The sequence below is a fragment of the Solanum tuberosum genome, unplaced genomic scaffold (assembly GCF_000226075.1).
Source record: "Solanum tuberosum cultivar DM 1-3 516 R44 unplaced genomic scaffold, SolTub_3.0 scf00083, whole genome shotgun sequence".
Lineage (NCBI taxonomy): Eukaryota > Viridiplantae > Streptophyta > Magnoliopsida > Solanales > Solanaceae > Solanum > Solanum tuberosum.
In genome coordinates this window covers 1,635,105-1,646,900 of record NW_006239015.1, presented here as the reverse complement: position 1 = coordinate 1,646,900, position 11,796 = coordinate 1,635,105, and the positions used below count along the sequence as shown (strand labels likewise).

Sequence of the window (11,796 nt, the reverse complement as noted above, 5' to 3'; positions counted from 1 at the left end):
TATATATATAAAATATACGAGTGATATATATTTTTCTATAAAGTTATATATTCTTTGTATATGAATTAATGAATATAATTATTTTGACCACCTCCAAATATGTAATTTGGGCATATTTAAATCATATCAGGGACATCATATAATTAGTAGATCGCGATTCACGTGCATGAGGTTATTAGTAGTGTTTAAAATTGCAAACAACATTACATTTTACTAAAAAGAGATTTAAGAATTAATAATGCTTCTTTATTGATAATTTTTCTCCACATTTATAGGATAAGAGTAAAGGTGGAAACTAAAGCTCATCTCATCTCATATTATTTGTCAAAATTACTAAAAATCCTTCTCTTAATTTATTTGTCATTTTATAGAAAATCAAGATATAGTTAATTTTGTTAATCTCATTTTACCCTTGGTATTAAAAACAATACAGTTAATTCTGTTAAACCTCATTTTACCCCTAGTATTAAATTTTTTTAGTATAAGATTAGTTTGGTCGTCTTGTTCTTAATTAAAGTATAATTTATTGGAGAGATATAAGGGTAAAGTAGTAAAAATAATTTTCATTTATGATTTTTCAAAGAACGCATAAAAAAATGAGACAACTAATATAGAAGGAAAAAAATAACTAATTATATCTTAATTTTCTGAAATAATAATTATTTTGACCAAGGTATAATTTTAGAAAACACGAAAACTAAAATAAATCCGAAGGAATAGGATAAACAACTCAAATTAAAAATTGCAGACTTCCATAATTGCCTAAAAACACATCTGAATCAATAATTGGAGTGTATCAACTATTGTCCCTACTATATATTTGATTTTATTTTTTATTAATTTGTTAGACATTGTGGATCCAACTAATGTTTAGCTCAACTAACTAGTTAGATTTGATTTTAGTTTAATAATGTTTTTGATAAAATATTTATTTTAACATAATAAAAACTTAAAAATAACACCCAAAAACGTTGTAAAATCACTTTCTTCTACTTAAATTATATATATATATATATATATATATATATATATATATATATATATATATATATATATATATATATATATATATATATATATATATATATATATATATATATATATATATATATATATATATATATATATATATATATATATATATATATATATATATATATATATATATATATATATATATATATATATATATATATATATATATATATATATATATATATATATATATATATATATATATATATATATATATATATATATATATATATATATATATATATATATATATATATATATATATATATATATATATATATATATATATATATATATATATATATATATATATATATATATATATATATATATATATATATATATATATATATATATATATATATATATATATATATATATATATATATATATATATATATATATATATATATATATATATATATATATATATATATATATATATATATATATATATATATATATATATATATATATATATATATATATATATATATATATATATATATATATATATATATATATATATATATATATATATATATATATATATATATATATATATATATATATATATATATATATATATATATATATATATATATATATATATATATATATATATATATATATATATATATATATATATATATATATATATATATATATATATATATATATATATATATATATATATATATATATATATATATATATATATATATATATATATATATATATATATATATATATATATATATATATATATATATATATATATATATATATATATATATATATATATATATATATATATATATATATATATATATATATATATATATATATATATATAATGAATTTACATATTTCTTCTTGTACAATCTCAATCATGGTCCACACCTTTTTCTCGTGGAGAACGTCGACTTCACATGCTCTCTTTTTTTTTAATGTGATTTTGGCTTTTATTAATACTCCTATAATCAACTTCACATGGCTCCAATTAAGTATACTGCCATTGCCATATTATTTTAGTGCAAAAATCAGACAATGTCCTCTGGTCAACTAATTTGAATTGCAAAGTATCTCAAATACCTAGGTAAATTATTTTGATTTACAAATCTGGTCGGTCAAGCTTGACTTTTTTTTCTGAAATTATGTTATGTATTTTAACCTTCTTCCCTTTTTACTACTCTTTCTCCCTTATCGAAAAATATTTAAATGTTACTTTCTATTTTCCTCTTATTCTCCAGCTACTCTAAAGAAGGAGAATGGGAAACTTTCAACTTCTCTTTGTTCTTATATTATCATTCTTTTTGTCACAATTTTATGCCCAAGAATCCTTTCTCCACTGTATTTCTAGTCAATTTTCTGAAAGTAACATCACAGGAGTACTTATCTATGCTCCAAAATCACCAGCATATTCATCGATTATCGAACATGCCCAGAAAAATCCAAGATGGTTGAATTCTTCATCAGCACATCCGCTTTTAATTATTGTCCCTCGTAAAGAAAATGAACTTAAGCCTGTCATTCTTTGCAGCAAAAAGTTTGACCTGCAAATTAGAGTGTTAGGTGGTGGTCATGACTATGAAGGTCTCTCTTTTCGTGCTGAATCGCGATTTATCATGATTGATATGAGTAATCTTAATGAGATCGATATTGATTTAGAGGAAGAAGTGGCCTGGATTCAAGCAGGGGCAACATTGGGACAATTATACTATGAAATTGCAAAGAAAAGCAGAGTACATGCATTTCCAGGAGGTATATGTTATACTACTGGCAGTGGTGGACTAATTAGTGGTGGAGGATTAGGTTCTTTGATGAGGAAATTCGGGCTTGCAGCAGATAATGTTGTCGATGCTCGTGTAATGGATGTTAATGGAAGAATTCTTGACAGAAAATCAATGGGAGAAGACTTTTTTTGGGCCATAAGAGGAGGTGGAGGTTCAAGTTTTGGGATCATTCTTGCTTGGAAACTCAAGCTGGTTCATGTCCCTGAGAAGGTTTCTGTTTTCAGGGTTCATCGAATGCTCGAGGGAAATGCTATAAATCTCCTCCAGCAATGGCAACATACATCATATTTACTACCTAAAGAGTTCTTCCTCAGAATGATAATGCAAAATGATGGAGAAAGAAACGAAAAGAAAGTCAAAGTCACATTTGAAGGACTATTTCTTGGGACAGTTGATGAGTTAATTCCTATTGTTAGTGATAAATTTCCGGAGTTTAATTTGGAAATCAAAGATTTCTTCCAAGAACCAGTGATAAATTGCACTGAGAGACCTTGCTTGAAGAAAGAATGTCATGAAGTTCCCTGGATCGGGTCGGTCTTGTTTTTGTACAACAAAGAAGTTGATGAATCACTTGAGGTCCTTTTGGATAACAGTGTTCCTGTATATAAAAATTACTTCAAGGGAACATCTGATTTTGTGAAGACTCCGATTCCTGATAAGGGTTGGAAAATGATTGAAAGATTGTTTCTTGAAGAGGACAGGCCTATGATAATAGTAGAACCATTGAGTGGAAGGATAGATGAATTTTCAGAATCTGAACTTCCTTTCCCTCACAGAAAGGGAAATTTGTACAACATTCAGCACTTAGTGAATTGGAACGATAACAGTGAGAACGTATCGAGCAAAAAGATTGGATGGATGAGAAAATTTTACAAGGAAATGGAGCCATTTGTTGCCAATTCTCCCAGGACTGCCTATACCAATTACAGGGATCTTGATTTTGGGACTAACCAAGAAGACTATAGCTATTCGAAGGCCAAAATCTGGGGTGAGAAGTATTTCAAAGGCAACTTTGAGAGGTTAGCTAAAGTGAAGAGTATGGTTGATCCGGAGAACTTTTTCAGATACCAGCAAAGCATTCCACCTTTTGCTACTCCAGGACTGATGAATTTAATCGAAGAAGCATGGCCGAGCACTTACATTCCATCCGAATTACAGGTATTCTGATATGAACTTCTTGCAAATGTATCCACAAAGGCAAAAGTGAGTACAAATGTACTCTGGATGAAAATGTGAACTTGATGAGTTCGAAGTTAAGTTCTTACGTTGAATCCATTGTACTTTTAAAATTATGGGTTCAAAATTTAATATTTGTTGAAATATTAGTACGTAATTTTTTGCACATGTATTTATGTTCTGGTGTAAAAAATATTGAGATAAGTGGAGTCTATTAAAACCTGACTCCATTTCTTATCATTAATAAAAAGAAAATAACGTTTCGACATTTTGAAGCAGTGGATTTATTTAGATTCATTTGAGTCCCTTAAATTTCAAAATGGTTTATGAATTAACATTGAATTGGAGTGCATTGAATTCATAAACTTATATACTACATTCAATTACATTTAAGTCCTCTAGATCAAAGTCGAACTGTTGAATTAATTCAGAAACTAATATAGTGAGTACATTCAAATTCATCTCTATAAATTGGATTATAGACTTGAGAATATTCACTTTCTTTCCCCTCAAAGCATGATAGCTCATTCTGAATCCCTTAATTATTTTAGATAGCAATTTCCTGTTTAAAAAAAATGAGAAGCTTTCAAATTCTCTCTGTTTTATTCTTTTCACTCTTTTTGGCAAAATGTTACTCCAAAAAAGAAGGTTTTCTTCATTGTCTTACCAAATACTCCCAAAAAAACGTTACGAAAAACATTTACTCCCCAAATTCTCCAACTTATTTATCTATCCTGGAATATGCCCAGAAAAACCCCAGATGGTTCAATTCTTCACATCCGATTTTCATTGCATCCCCTAGGAAAGAATCAGAAATCAGGCCTGTCATTCTTTGTAGTAAAAAAATAGGCCTAGAAATCACGATTAAAAGCGGTGGCCATGACTATGAAGGCATATCTTATCGCTCTGAATCCCCTTTTGTTATGCTTGATTTAAGCAATCTTAATAAAATCAAGATTAATTTAAAGGAAGAAACAGTTTGGGTTCAAACAGGGGCGACCATCGGCCAGCTTTACTATGCAATTGCCAAGAAAAGTAAAGTTCATGGATTTCCAGGCGGTGTATGCTTCAGTGTTGGCACTGGTGGAATGATTAGTGGTGGTGGGCTCGGTGCATTGATGAGGAAATTTGGCCTGGCAGCTGATAACGTTGTAGATGCTCGCGTAATGGATGTTAAAGGAAAAATTCTTGACAGAGAGAAAAACAAAGATTTGTTTTGGGCGATAAGAGGAGGTGGAGGAGCAAGTTTCGGTGTTATTCTAGCCTGGAAACTAAAATTGGTTCGTGTTCCTGAAAAGCTTACTGTTTTCACTATTCGTAGGAAATTAGAGGGTAACCGAAATCTCCTCCAAAAATGGGAAAACATATCACATCAACTCCCTGAAGATTTGTTCATTAGAGCTGTTGTTCAAAATCGCAGAACATCAGAAGGAAATGTTACTAAAAAGTATGTTGAATTCTATTTTCAAGCACAATATGTTGGTCCTGTTGACGAATTAATTCCTCTCCTGAAACAATACTTCCCTGAGTTTAATTTGGAGCGAAAAGATTGCTTCCAAGAGAATACTACTGCTCAAGCAGAGAAAGAATGTCACGAAGTCCCCTGGATCGGATCAGTCTTACATTTATTTTTCAGAAAACCAAATGATTCACCTAAAGTTTTGCTAGAAAAGAGAACTCCAACACGGAAAAATTTCAACAAAGGGACATCTGATTTTGTGAAGACTCCAATTCCGGAAAGTGGTTGGGAAATGATAGAAAGACTGCTTTTGGAAGAAGAAAGAGTTCAGATGATAATGGAGCCATTAGGTGGGAAATTAGATAAAATATCAGAATCGGAAATTCCATTCCCTCATAGAAAGGGAAATTTGTATACTATTCAGTACTTGGTGAACTGGGGAGATAACAGTGAGAGTATATCAAGCCAGAAGATAGCATGGTTGAGGAAATTTTACAAGGAAATGGAGCCATATGTTGCAAAATCTCCGAGAACGGCTTACCTGAATTACAGGGACTTTGGTTTAGGTACAAATGAAAAGGATTACAGCTATTCCAAGGCCAAAATATGGGGTGAAAAGTATTTCAAGGGCAATTTTGAGAGGCTGGCTAAAGTGAAGAGGAAGGTGGATCCAAAAAATTTCTTTAGAAGTGAACAAAGTGTACCACCTTTTCATTTATCGCACTGATATAGCTGAAGAAGATTAGATTCCACGTAAGCTAATGAACTAATTAACACTCCAAGACTAAAGAATCATGATGACAAAAAGGAGGAACAAATCTTGAATGCACATTTTTTAAATATTAACTCGCATACATTTACACCAAAACAATAAATACAGAAGTTGTGTTTTCTAAGTTCTATGTATTCTTAGTTTAATTTTAAATTACTAATTCATATAAATAACAGCTGCAGTAACTTTTTAGTACTCGGGAAAGTCTTGCTAAATATATCTCTTGTATTTTGTGTTTACTGTTTTAGTATAAATGTAGAGTGCGAATAAGTATTTATCCTCTTAGAGCAACACCTTTTATTTAAAACTGAAACTTCTCTGTAATATCATAATTACAATTTGTGGCACAAGCACTAACTGGCTTGTCTAATAATATATATATATATATATATGAGACATGTGAGTAAAAGGACTCTTCAATTTGTAAAATTTCAGCTATATATTAGTAGAATAAGATGGAATACTTTGTTCATTTCTGAAAAAATTGCTGGGATCCACCTTACTCTTCACTTTAGCCAATCTCTCGAAGTTGCCACTAAAATACTTTTCACCCCATATTTTGGCCTTGGAATAGCTGTAGTCCTCTGAATTTGTCCCAAAATCAAGGTCCCTGTAGTTCAGATAAGCACTTCTTGGAGAGTTTGCAACATATGGCTCCATTTCCTTGTAAAGTTTCCTCAGACATCCTATCTTCTGGCTTGATATACTCTCACTGTTATCGCTCCAGTAGTTCAAGTACTGAATATTGTACAAATTCCCTTTTCTATGAGGGAATGGAATTTCAGATTCTGATATTTCATCGAATTTCGCACCCATTGGCTCAAAAATTATCTGGGGACTTTCTTCTTCCAAGAACAGTCTTTCTATCTTTCCCAACCACTTTCCGGAATTGGAGTTTTCACAAAATCAGACGTCCCTTTGTCGTAACTTTTCTTTGTTGGAATACTCATTTCTAGCAAACTTTCAGGTGCATCAGTTAGTTTTCTGAAATAGAAATATAAGATTGACTGAATCCAGGAAACTTCATGGCATTCTTTCTCCGCACCAGCAGTAGTAATCTTTTCGCTCCAAATTGAACTCAGGGAACTACTGTTTAAGCAGGGGAATTAACTTATCAACAGGTCCAACATACTGTGCCTGAAATGAGAATTCCACATGCTTTTTGGTATCATTTCCTGCTGAGGAGACAGCATTTTGAATAATAATTCTGATTAACAAATCTTCAGGGAGTTGATGTGCTATGTTTTCCCATTTTTGGAGGAGATTTAGGTTACCCTCTAACTTCCTACGAATCGTGAAAACAGTAAGCTTCTCTGGAATACGAACCAATTTTAGTTTCCATGCTAGAATAACACCGAAACTTGCCCCTCCACCTCCTCCTATCGCCCAAAACAAATCTTAATTCATCTTTCTGTCAAGAAATTTTTCCATTGACATCCATCACACGTGCATCTACAACGTTATCAGCTGCCAGGCCGAATTTTCTCATCAATGCGCCAATCCCACCACCACTGATGATTCCACCAGTGCCAATACTGAAACAGACACCACTTGGAAATGCATGAACTTTACTTTTCTTTGCAATTGCATAGTAAAGTTGGCCGAGGGTCGCCCCTGTTTGAACCCAAACTGTTTCTTCATTTAAATCAATATTGATTTTGTATAGATTGCTTAAATCAAGCATAACAAACGGGGATTTGGAGCGATAAGATATGTCTTCATAGTCGTGGCCACCGCTTTTGATTTTTGATTTGTAGGCCTATTTTTTTACTACAAAGAATGACAGGCCTGATTTCTGATTCTTCCTTAGGGGAAGCAATGAAATTGGGATGTGAAGAATTCGACCATCTTGGATTTTTTTGGGCATATTCCAGGATAGATGAATAAGTTGGAGAATTTGGGGTGTAAACATTTTGTGTAGTGTTGTTTTTGGAAAGACAAAGAAGAAAGTCTTCTTGTTTGGAGTAACATTTTGCCAAAAAGAGTGAAAAGAGTAAAACAAAGAGAATTTGAATGCTACCCATTTCTTTTCTTTGGAATAGAAAAATTGCTATCTAAAAGACTTGAAAGGGATTCAAAACTACAAAGAAAGAGCAATCATTGTTTTGAGGGGAAAGAAGATGAATTTGTTCATAAGTAACCTTTCAAATACTCCTATTATAAGATTAAGTGAGGGGATGTTTGATTACTGGTCAAAGTTATACACCTTTTCCATTCATTCTATCTAAGAAAAAGACAAATAATACAAAAATTAATAATAGAAGTATTACATTTATTAGCTACCCATGAATTAGTAATACAGTGTAAATTATACATACTTCAATGGACTATAATAGTAGTTCTGGATTTATTCAACAATTTGACTTGGACACAAAATACGTATTTGAATGCATGGTAACTCAATGCTATTATCTCTGGTCCATGTTAAGTGAATCATAGAAATATGACAAATTTCTTGAGAAAAATATTTAAAATGTAAATTAAAGGCTATTTTCCACTCACTTTTTTTAGTTATTTTTAAATTATTCTCTCAGGAAATGTAAAGTAGATAACAACCTCATTAAAAAAAAGAAAATATATTTAAAAAAAATTGTTAAACTTAAAAAAACTCACTTATTTTAAATTATGAAAAATATTTCAACGGTTCACTTAATATGGATTAAAGGGAGCAACTCATAAACCATTTAATATTAAAATTCAAATCAAAGGACTCAAATGAATTTAAAATAAATTATTCGTTTCAAGATATGTTCTATATCCGCGTATTCAGCTTGCAAGATTTGATCTTATCATAAATATAATACTATTTGGTTTTGGGAATCATTTCAATTAATCTTAAGGTGGTAGGTAATTTCTCCCACGTGGACATTACAAAAATGTTTTTTTTCCTCGATCCCATTATTCAGCTGGGAAGATTTGTACAGTTCCCTACATACAAAATAAATAGTGTTTTTCTTTATATGTTATTTCAAAACAAGTGATATTTTACATAAAAATTACCTTTATTTTAATACATAAAAATTTACATTATTAAAGAATAATTTATTTCTTCAAGACATTTAATTAAAGATAAGATAGTAACACACTTCTTATTTCTAGAACTGAGCAATTTTTTTAAGGAATATGTTCAAGCAAAATAGTACATTTTAAAAACAGGAGGAGTATGACACTATACTTAAACTTATGTTTCAATGACGGATCTCAAACTAATGTTTGGGTTCTAGGATTCTCTCCCAGGCCTTGATAAAATGAGAAAATAGCTAAAAGTTAGTCTAAAAAAGACATATTTTTTTATTTGCTAAAAATATTTAATGATATTATAACATTTTAATACTCTTTTTAAGGGTAAATTTTTTTTTTGAACTTCTTATGCTTCTGCCCTTTTCATATGATACTTGTCAAAATGTTATTGAAGAAGACTTCCCTGAGTGCTAAAAGATTACCGTATATGTTATTTTATTGGACTTAATTAATTTATTGTTTTGGTGTAAATATATGTGAGTTCATATTTATTGTTTGAGCAACAGTCAAAAGTTTGTTTAGCATTTATAGCACATAGTACAAAATCTTGCACGGACTACACATTATATCAATATGATAACTGATAAGGAGTTACACTTTGTTCACTTCTAAAGAAATTTTTGGGATCTACTTTACTCTTCACTTTAGCCAGTCTCTCAAAATTGCCTTTGAAATACTTTTCACCCCATATTTTGGCCTTGGAATAGCTGTAGTCCTCTTCATTTGTTCCCAAACCAAAGTCCCTGTAATTCAGATAAGCACTTCTTGGAGATTTTGCAACATATGGCTCCATTTCCTTGTACAATTTCCTTATCCATCCTATTTTCTGGCTTGATATGCTCTCACTGTTATCGTCCCAGCTCACAAAGTACTGAATAGTATACAAATTCCCTTTTCTATGAGGAAATGGAATTTCAGATTCAGAAATTTCATACATTTTCCCACCGAATGGCTCAAAAACCATCTGAGGTCTTTCTTCTTCCCGAAACAATTTTTCTACCATTTCCCAACCACTTTCTGGAATTGGAGTCTTCACGAAATCAGATGTTCCTTTGTGATAATCCTTGTGTGTTGGAATACTCTTTTCTAGCAAAACTTCAAGTGAATCATTTGGGTTTCTCCAAGAGAAATACAACACTGATCTGATCCAGGGAACTTCGAAGCATTCTTTCTCTGCATCAGCAGTAATATTCTCTTTGAAGCAATCTTTTCGCTCCAAATTAAACTCAGGGAAGTATTGATTGAGCAGAGGAATTAATTCGTCAACAGGCCCAATATATTGCCCCTGGATATAGAATCCCACATGGTTTTTGGTATCATTTCCTGCTGAAAATACGCCTTTTTGAACAAACGCCCTGACAAACAAATCTTCAGGTAGTTGATGTGCTATGTTTTCCCATTTTCGGAGGAGAGTTAAGTTACCTTCTAACTCCCTACGAATCGTGAAAACAGTAACCTTTTCAGGAACCCGAACCAATTTTAGTTTCCATGCTAGAATAACACCGAAACTTGCTCCCCCACCTCCTCTTATCGCCCAAAACAAATCTTCATTCATTTTTCTGTCAAGAATTTTTCCATTGACATCCATCACACGTGCATCTACAACGTTATCAGCTGCCAGGCCGAATTTCCTCATCAATGCACCGAGCCCACCACCACTGATGATTCCGCCAGTGCCAACACTGAAGCAGACACCGGCTGGAAATGCATGAACTTTACTTTTCTTGGCAATTGCATAGTAAAGCTGGCCAAGGGTCGCCCCTGTTTGAACCCAAATTGTTTCTTCCTTTAAATCAATCTTGATTTTGTTAAGATTGCCTAAATCAAGCATAACAAAAGGGGATTCAGAGCGAAAAGATATGCCTTCATAGTCGTGGCCACCACTTTTGATCTTGATTTGTAGGCCTGTTTTTTTACTACAAAGAATGACAGGCCTGATTTCTGATTCTTCCTTAGGGGAGGCAATGAAATTGGGATGGGAAGAATTCAACCATCTGGGATTTTTTTGGGCATATTCCAGGATAGATGAATAAATTGGGGAGCCTGGGGTGTAAATGTTTTGTGTAATGTTTATTTCAGAATATTTAGAAAGACACTGGACAAAATATTCTTCTTTGGAGTAACAACATTTTGCCAAAAAGAGTGAAAAGAACAGAACAGAGAAAATTTGAAGGCTACCCATTTCTTATAAAAAAAAAAAAAAAGGTGATTCAGGATTATATATATAAAGAATGAGTTACCTTGCTTTAAGGGGACAGATATGAATTTTCTCATGTCTATCCCAGTAATCCATTTATAGAGATAAATTTACTCATGTATATCACCATAATCTGATTTACTTTAGGGACCTTTAATTTATATGAGTTAATTTCTTTCATGACCACTCAACTAATCGTTTTTATCTCATAAAGCACTTAACTTTATTTTATAACACAAAAATCATTCAACATATGGTAATTATATCAGAAAGTCACTTAACTTTGATTTTTAATAGGCAATTCGTCCAACTATTGGCATTTTAACTATCGTAGATGAAA

The 11,796-nt window shown here is 31.1% G+C and overlaps 5 protein-coding genes across 5 annotated transcripts; 2 read left to right on the top strand and 3 right to left on the bottom strand.

Moving 5' to 3' along the window:
- Positions 1 to 2,306: 2,306 nt before the first annotated feature.
- Positions 2,307 to 3,998, top strand: LOC102604951 (tetrahydrocannabinolic acid synthase-like). Its single transcript, XM_006347104.2, has one exon. It carries the CDS (start codon positions 2,307 to 2,309, stop codon positions 3,996 to 3,998), a length of 1,692 nt encoding a protein of 563 aa, XP_006347166.1.
- A 584-nt stretch (positions 3,999 to 4,582) lies between these two features.
- LOC102584930 (cannabidiolic acid synthase-like 2) lies at positions 4,583 to 6,211 on the top strand. The gene has a single exon (XM_006347125.2). The coding sequence runs from the start codon at positions 4,583 to 4,585 to the stop codon at positions 6,191 to 6,193; it is 1,611 nt and encodes a 536-aa protein (XP_006347187.1). The 3' UTR covers positions 6,194 to 6,211.
- A 462-nt stretch (positions 6,212 to 6,673) lies between these two features.
- LOC102604612 (cannabidiolic acid synthase-like) lies at positions 6,674 to 7,054 on the bottom strand. The gene has a single exon (XM_015308640.1). It carries the CDS (start codon positions 7,052 to 7,054, stop codon positions 6,674 to 6,676), a length of 381 nt encoding a protein of 126 aa, XP_015164126.1.
- Positions 7,055 to 7,101: 47 nt separating this feature from the next.
- Positions 7,102 to 7,922, bottom strand: LOC107060599 (tetrahydrocannabinolic acid synthase-like). The gene is made up of 3 exons (XM_015308639.1): positions 7,685 to 7,922; positions 7,329 to 7,617; positions 7,102 to 7,222 (listed from the first exon to the last, which is right to left on the bottom strand). Exons 1-3 carry the CDS (start codon positions 7,920 to 7,922, stop codon positions 7,102 to 7,104), a joined length of 648 nt encoding a protein of 215 aa, XP_015164125.1.
- Positions 7,923 to 9,827: 1,905 nt separating this feature from the next.
- Positions 9,828 to 11,441, bottom strand: LOC102584271 (tetrahydrocannabinolic acid synthase-like). Its single transcript, XM_006347124.1, has one exon. It carries the CDS (start codon positions 11,439 to 11,441, stop codon positions 9,828 to 9,830), a length of 1,614 nt encoding a protein of 537 aa, XP_006347186.1.
- Between the last annotated feature and the right edge of the window lie 355 nt (positions 11,442 to 11,796).

Bases quoted from the DNA above. Each gene is read 5' to 3' on its own strand.
- LOC102604951 (XM_006347104.2), top strand. From the start codon at position 2,307: ATGGGAAACTTTCAACTTCTCTTTGTTCTTATATTATCATTCTTTTTG.
- LOC102584930 (XM_006347125.2), top strand. From the start codon at position 4,583: ATGAGAAGCTTTCAAATTCTCTCTGTTTTATTCTTTTCACTCTTTTTG.
- LOC102604612 (XM_015308640.1), bottom strand. From the start codon at position 7,054: ATGGGTGCGAAATTCGATGAAATATCAGAATCTGAAATTCCATTCCCT.
- LOC107060599 (XM_015308639.1), bottom strand. From the start codon at position 7,922: ATGCTTGATTTAAGCAATCTATACAAAATCAATATTGATTTAAATGAA. The intron at 7,618-7,684 runs GTGTGATGGATG...TTTGGGCGATAG, and splicing joins TGATAACGTTGTAGATGCAC to GAGGAGGTGGAGGGGCAAGT. The intron at 7,223-7,328 runs GTAGTTCCCTGA...TTTCTATTTCAG, and splicing joins TTAATTCCCCTGCTTAAACA to AAAACTAACTGATGCACCTG.
- LOC102584271 (XM_006347124.1), bottom strand. From the start codon at position 11,441: ATGGGTAGCCTTCAAATTTTCTCTGTTCTGTTCTTTTCACTCTTTTTG.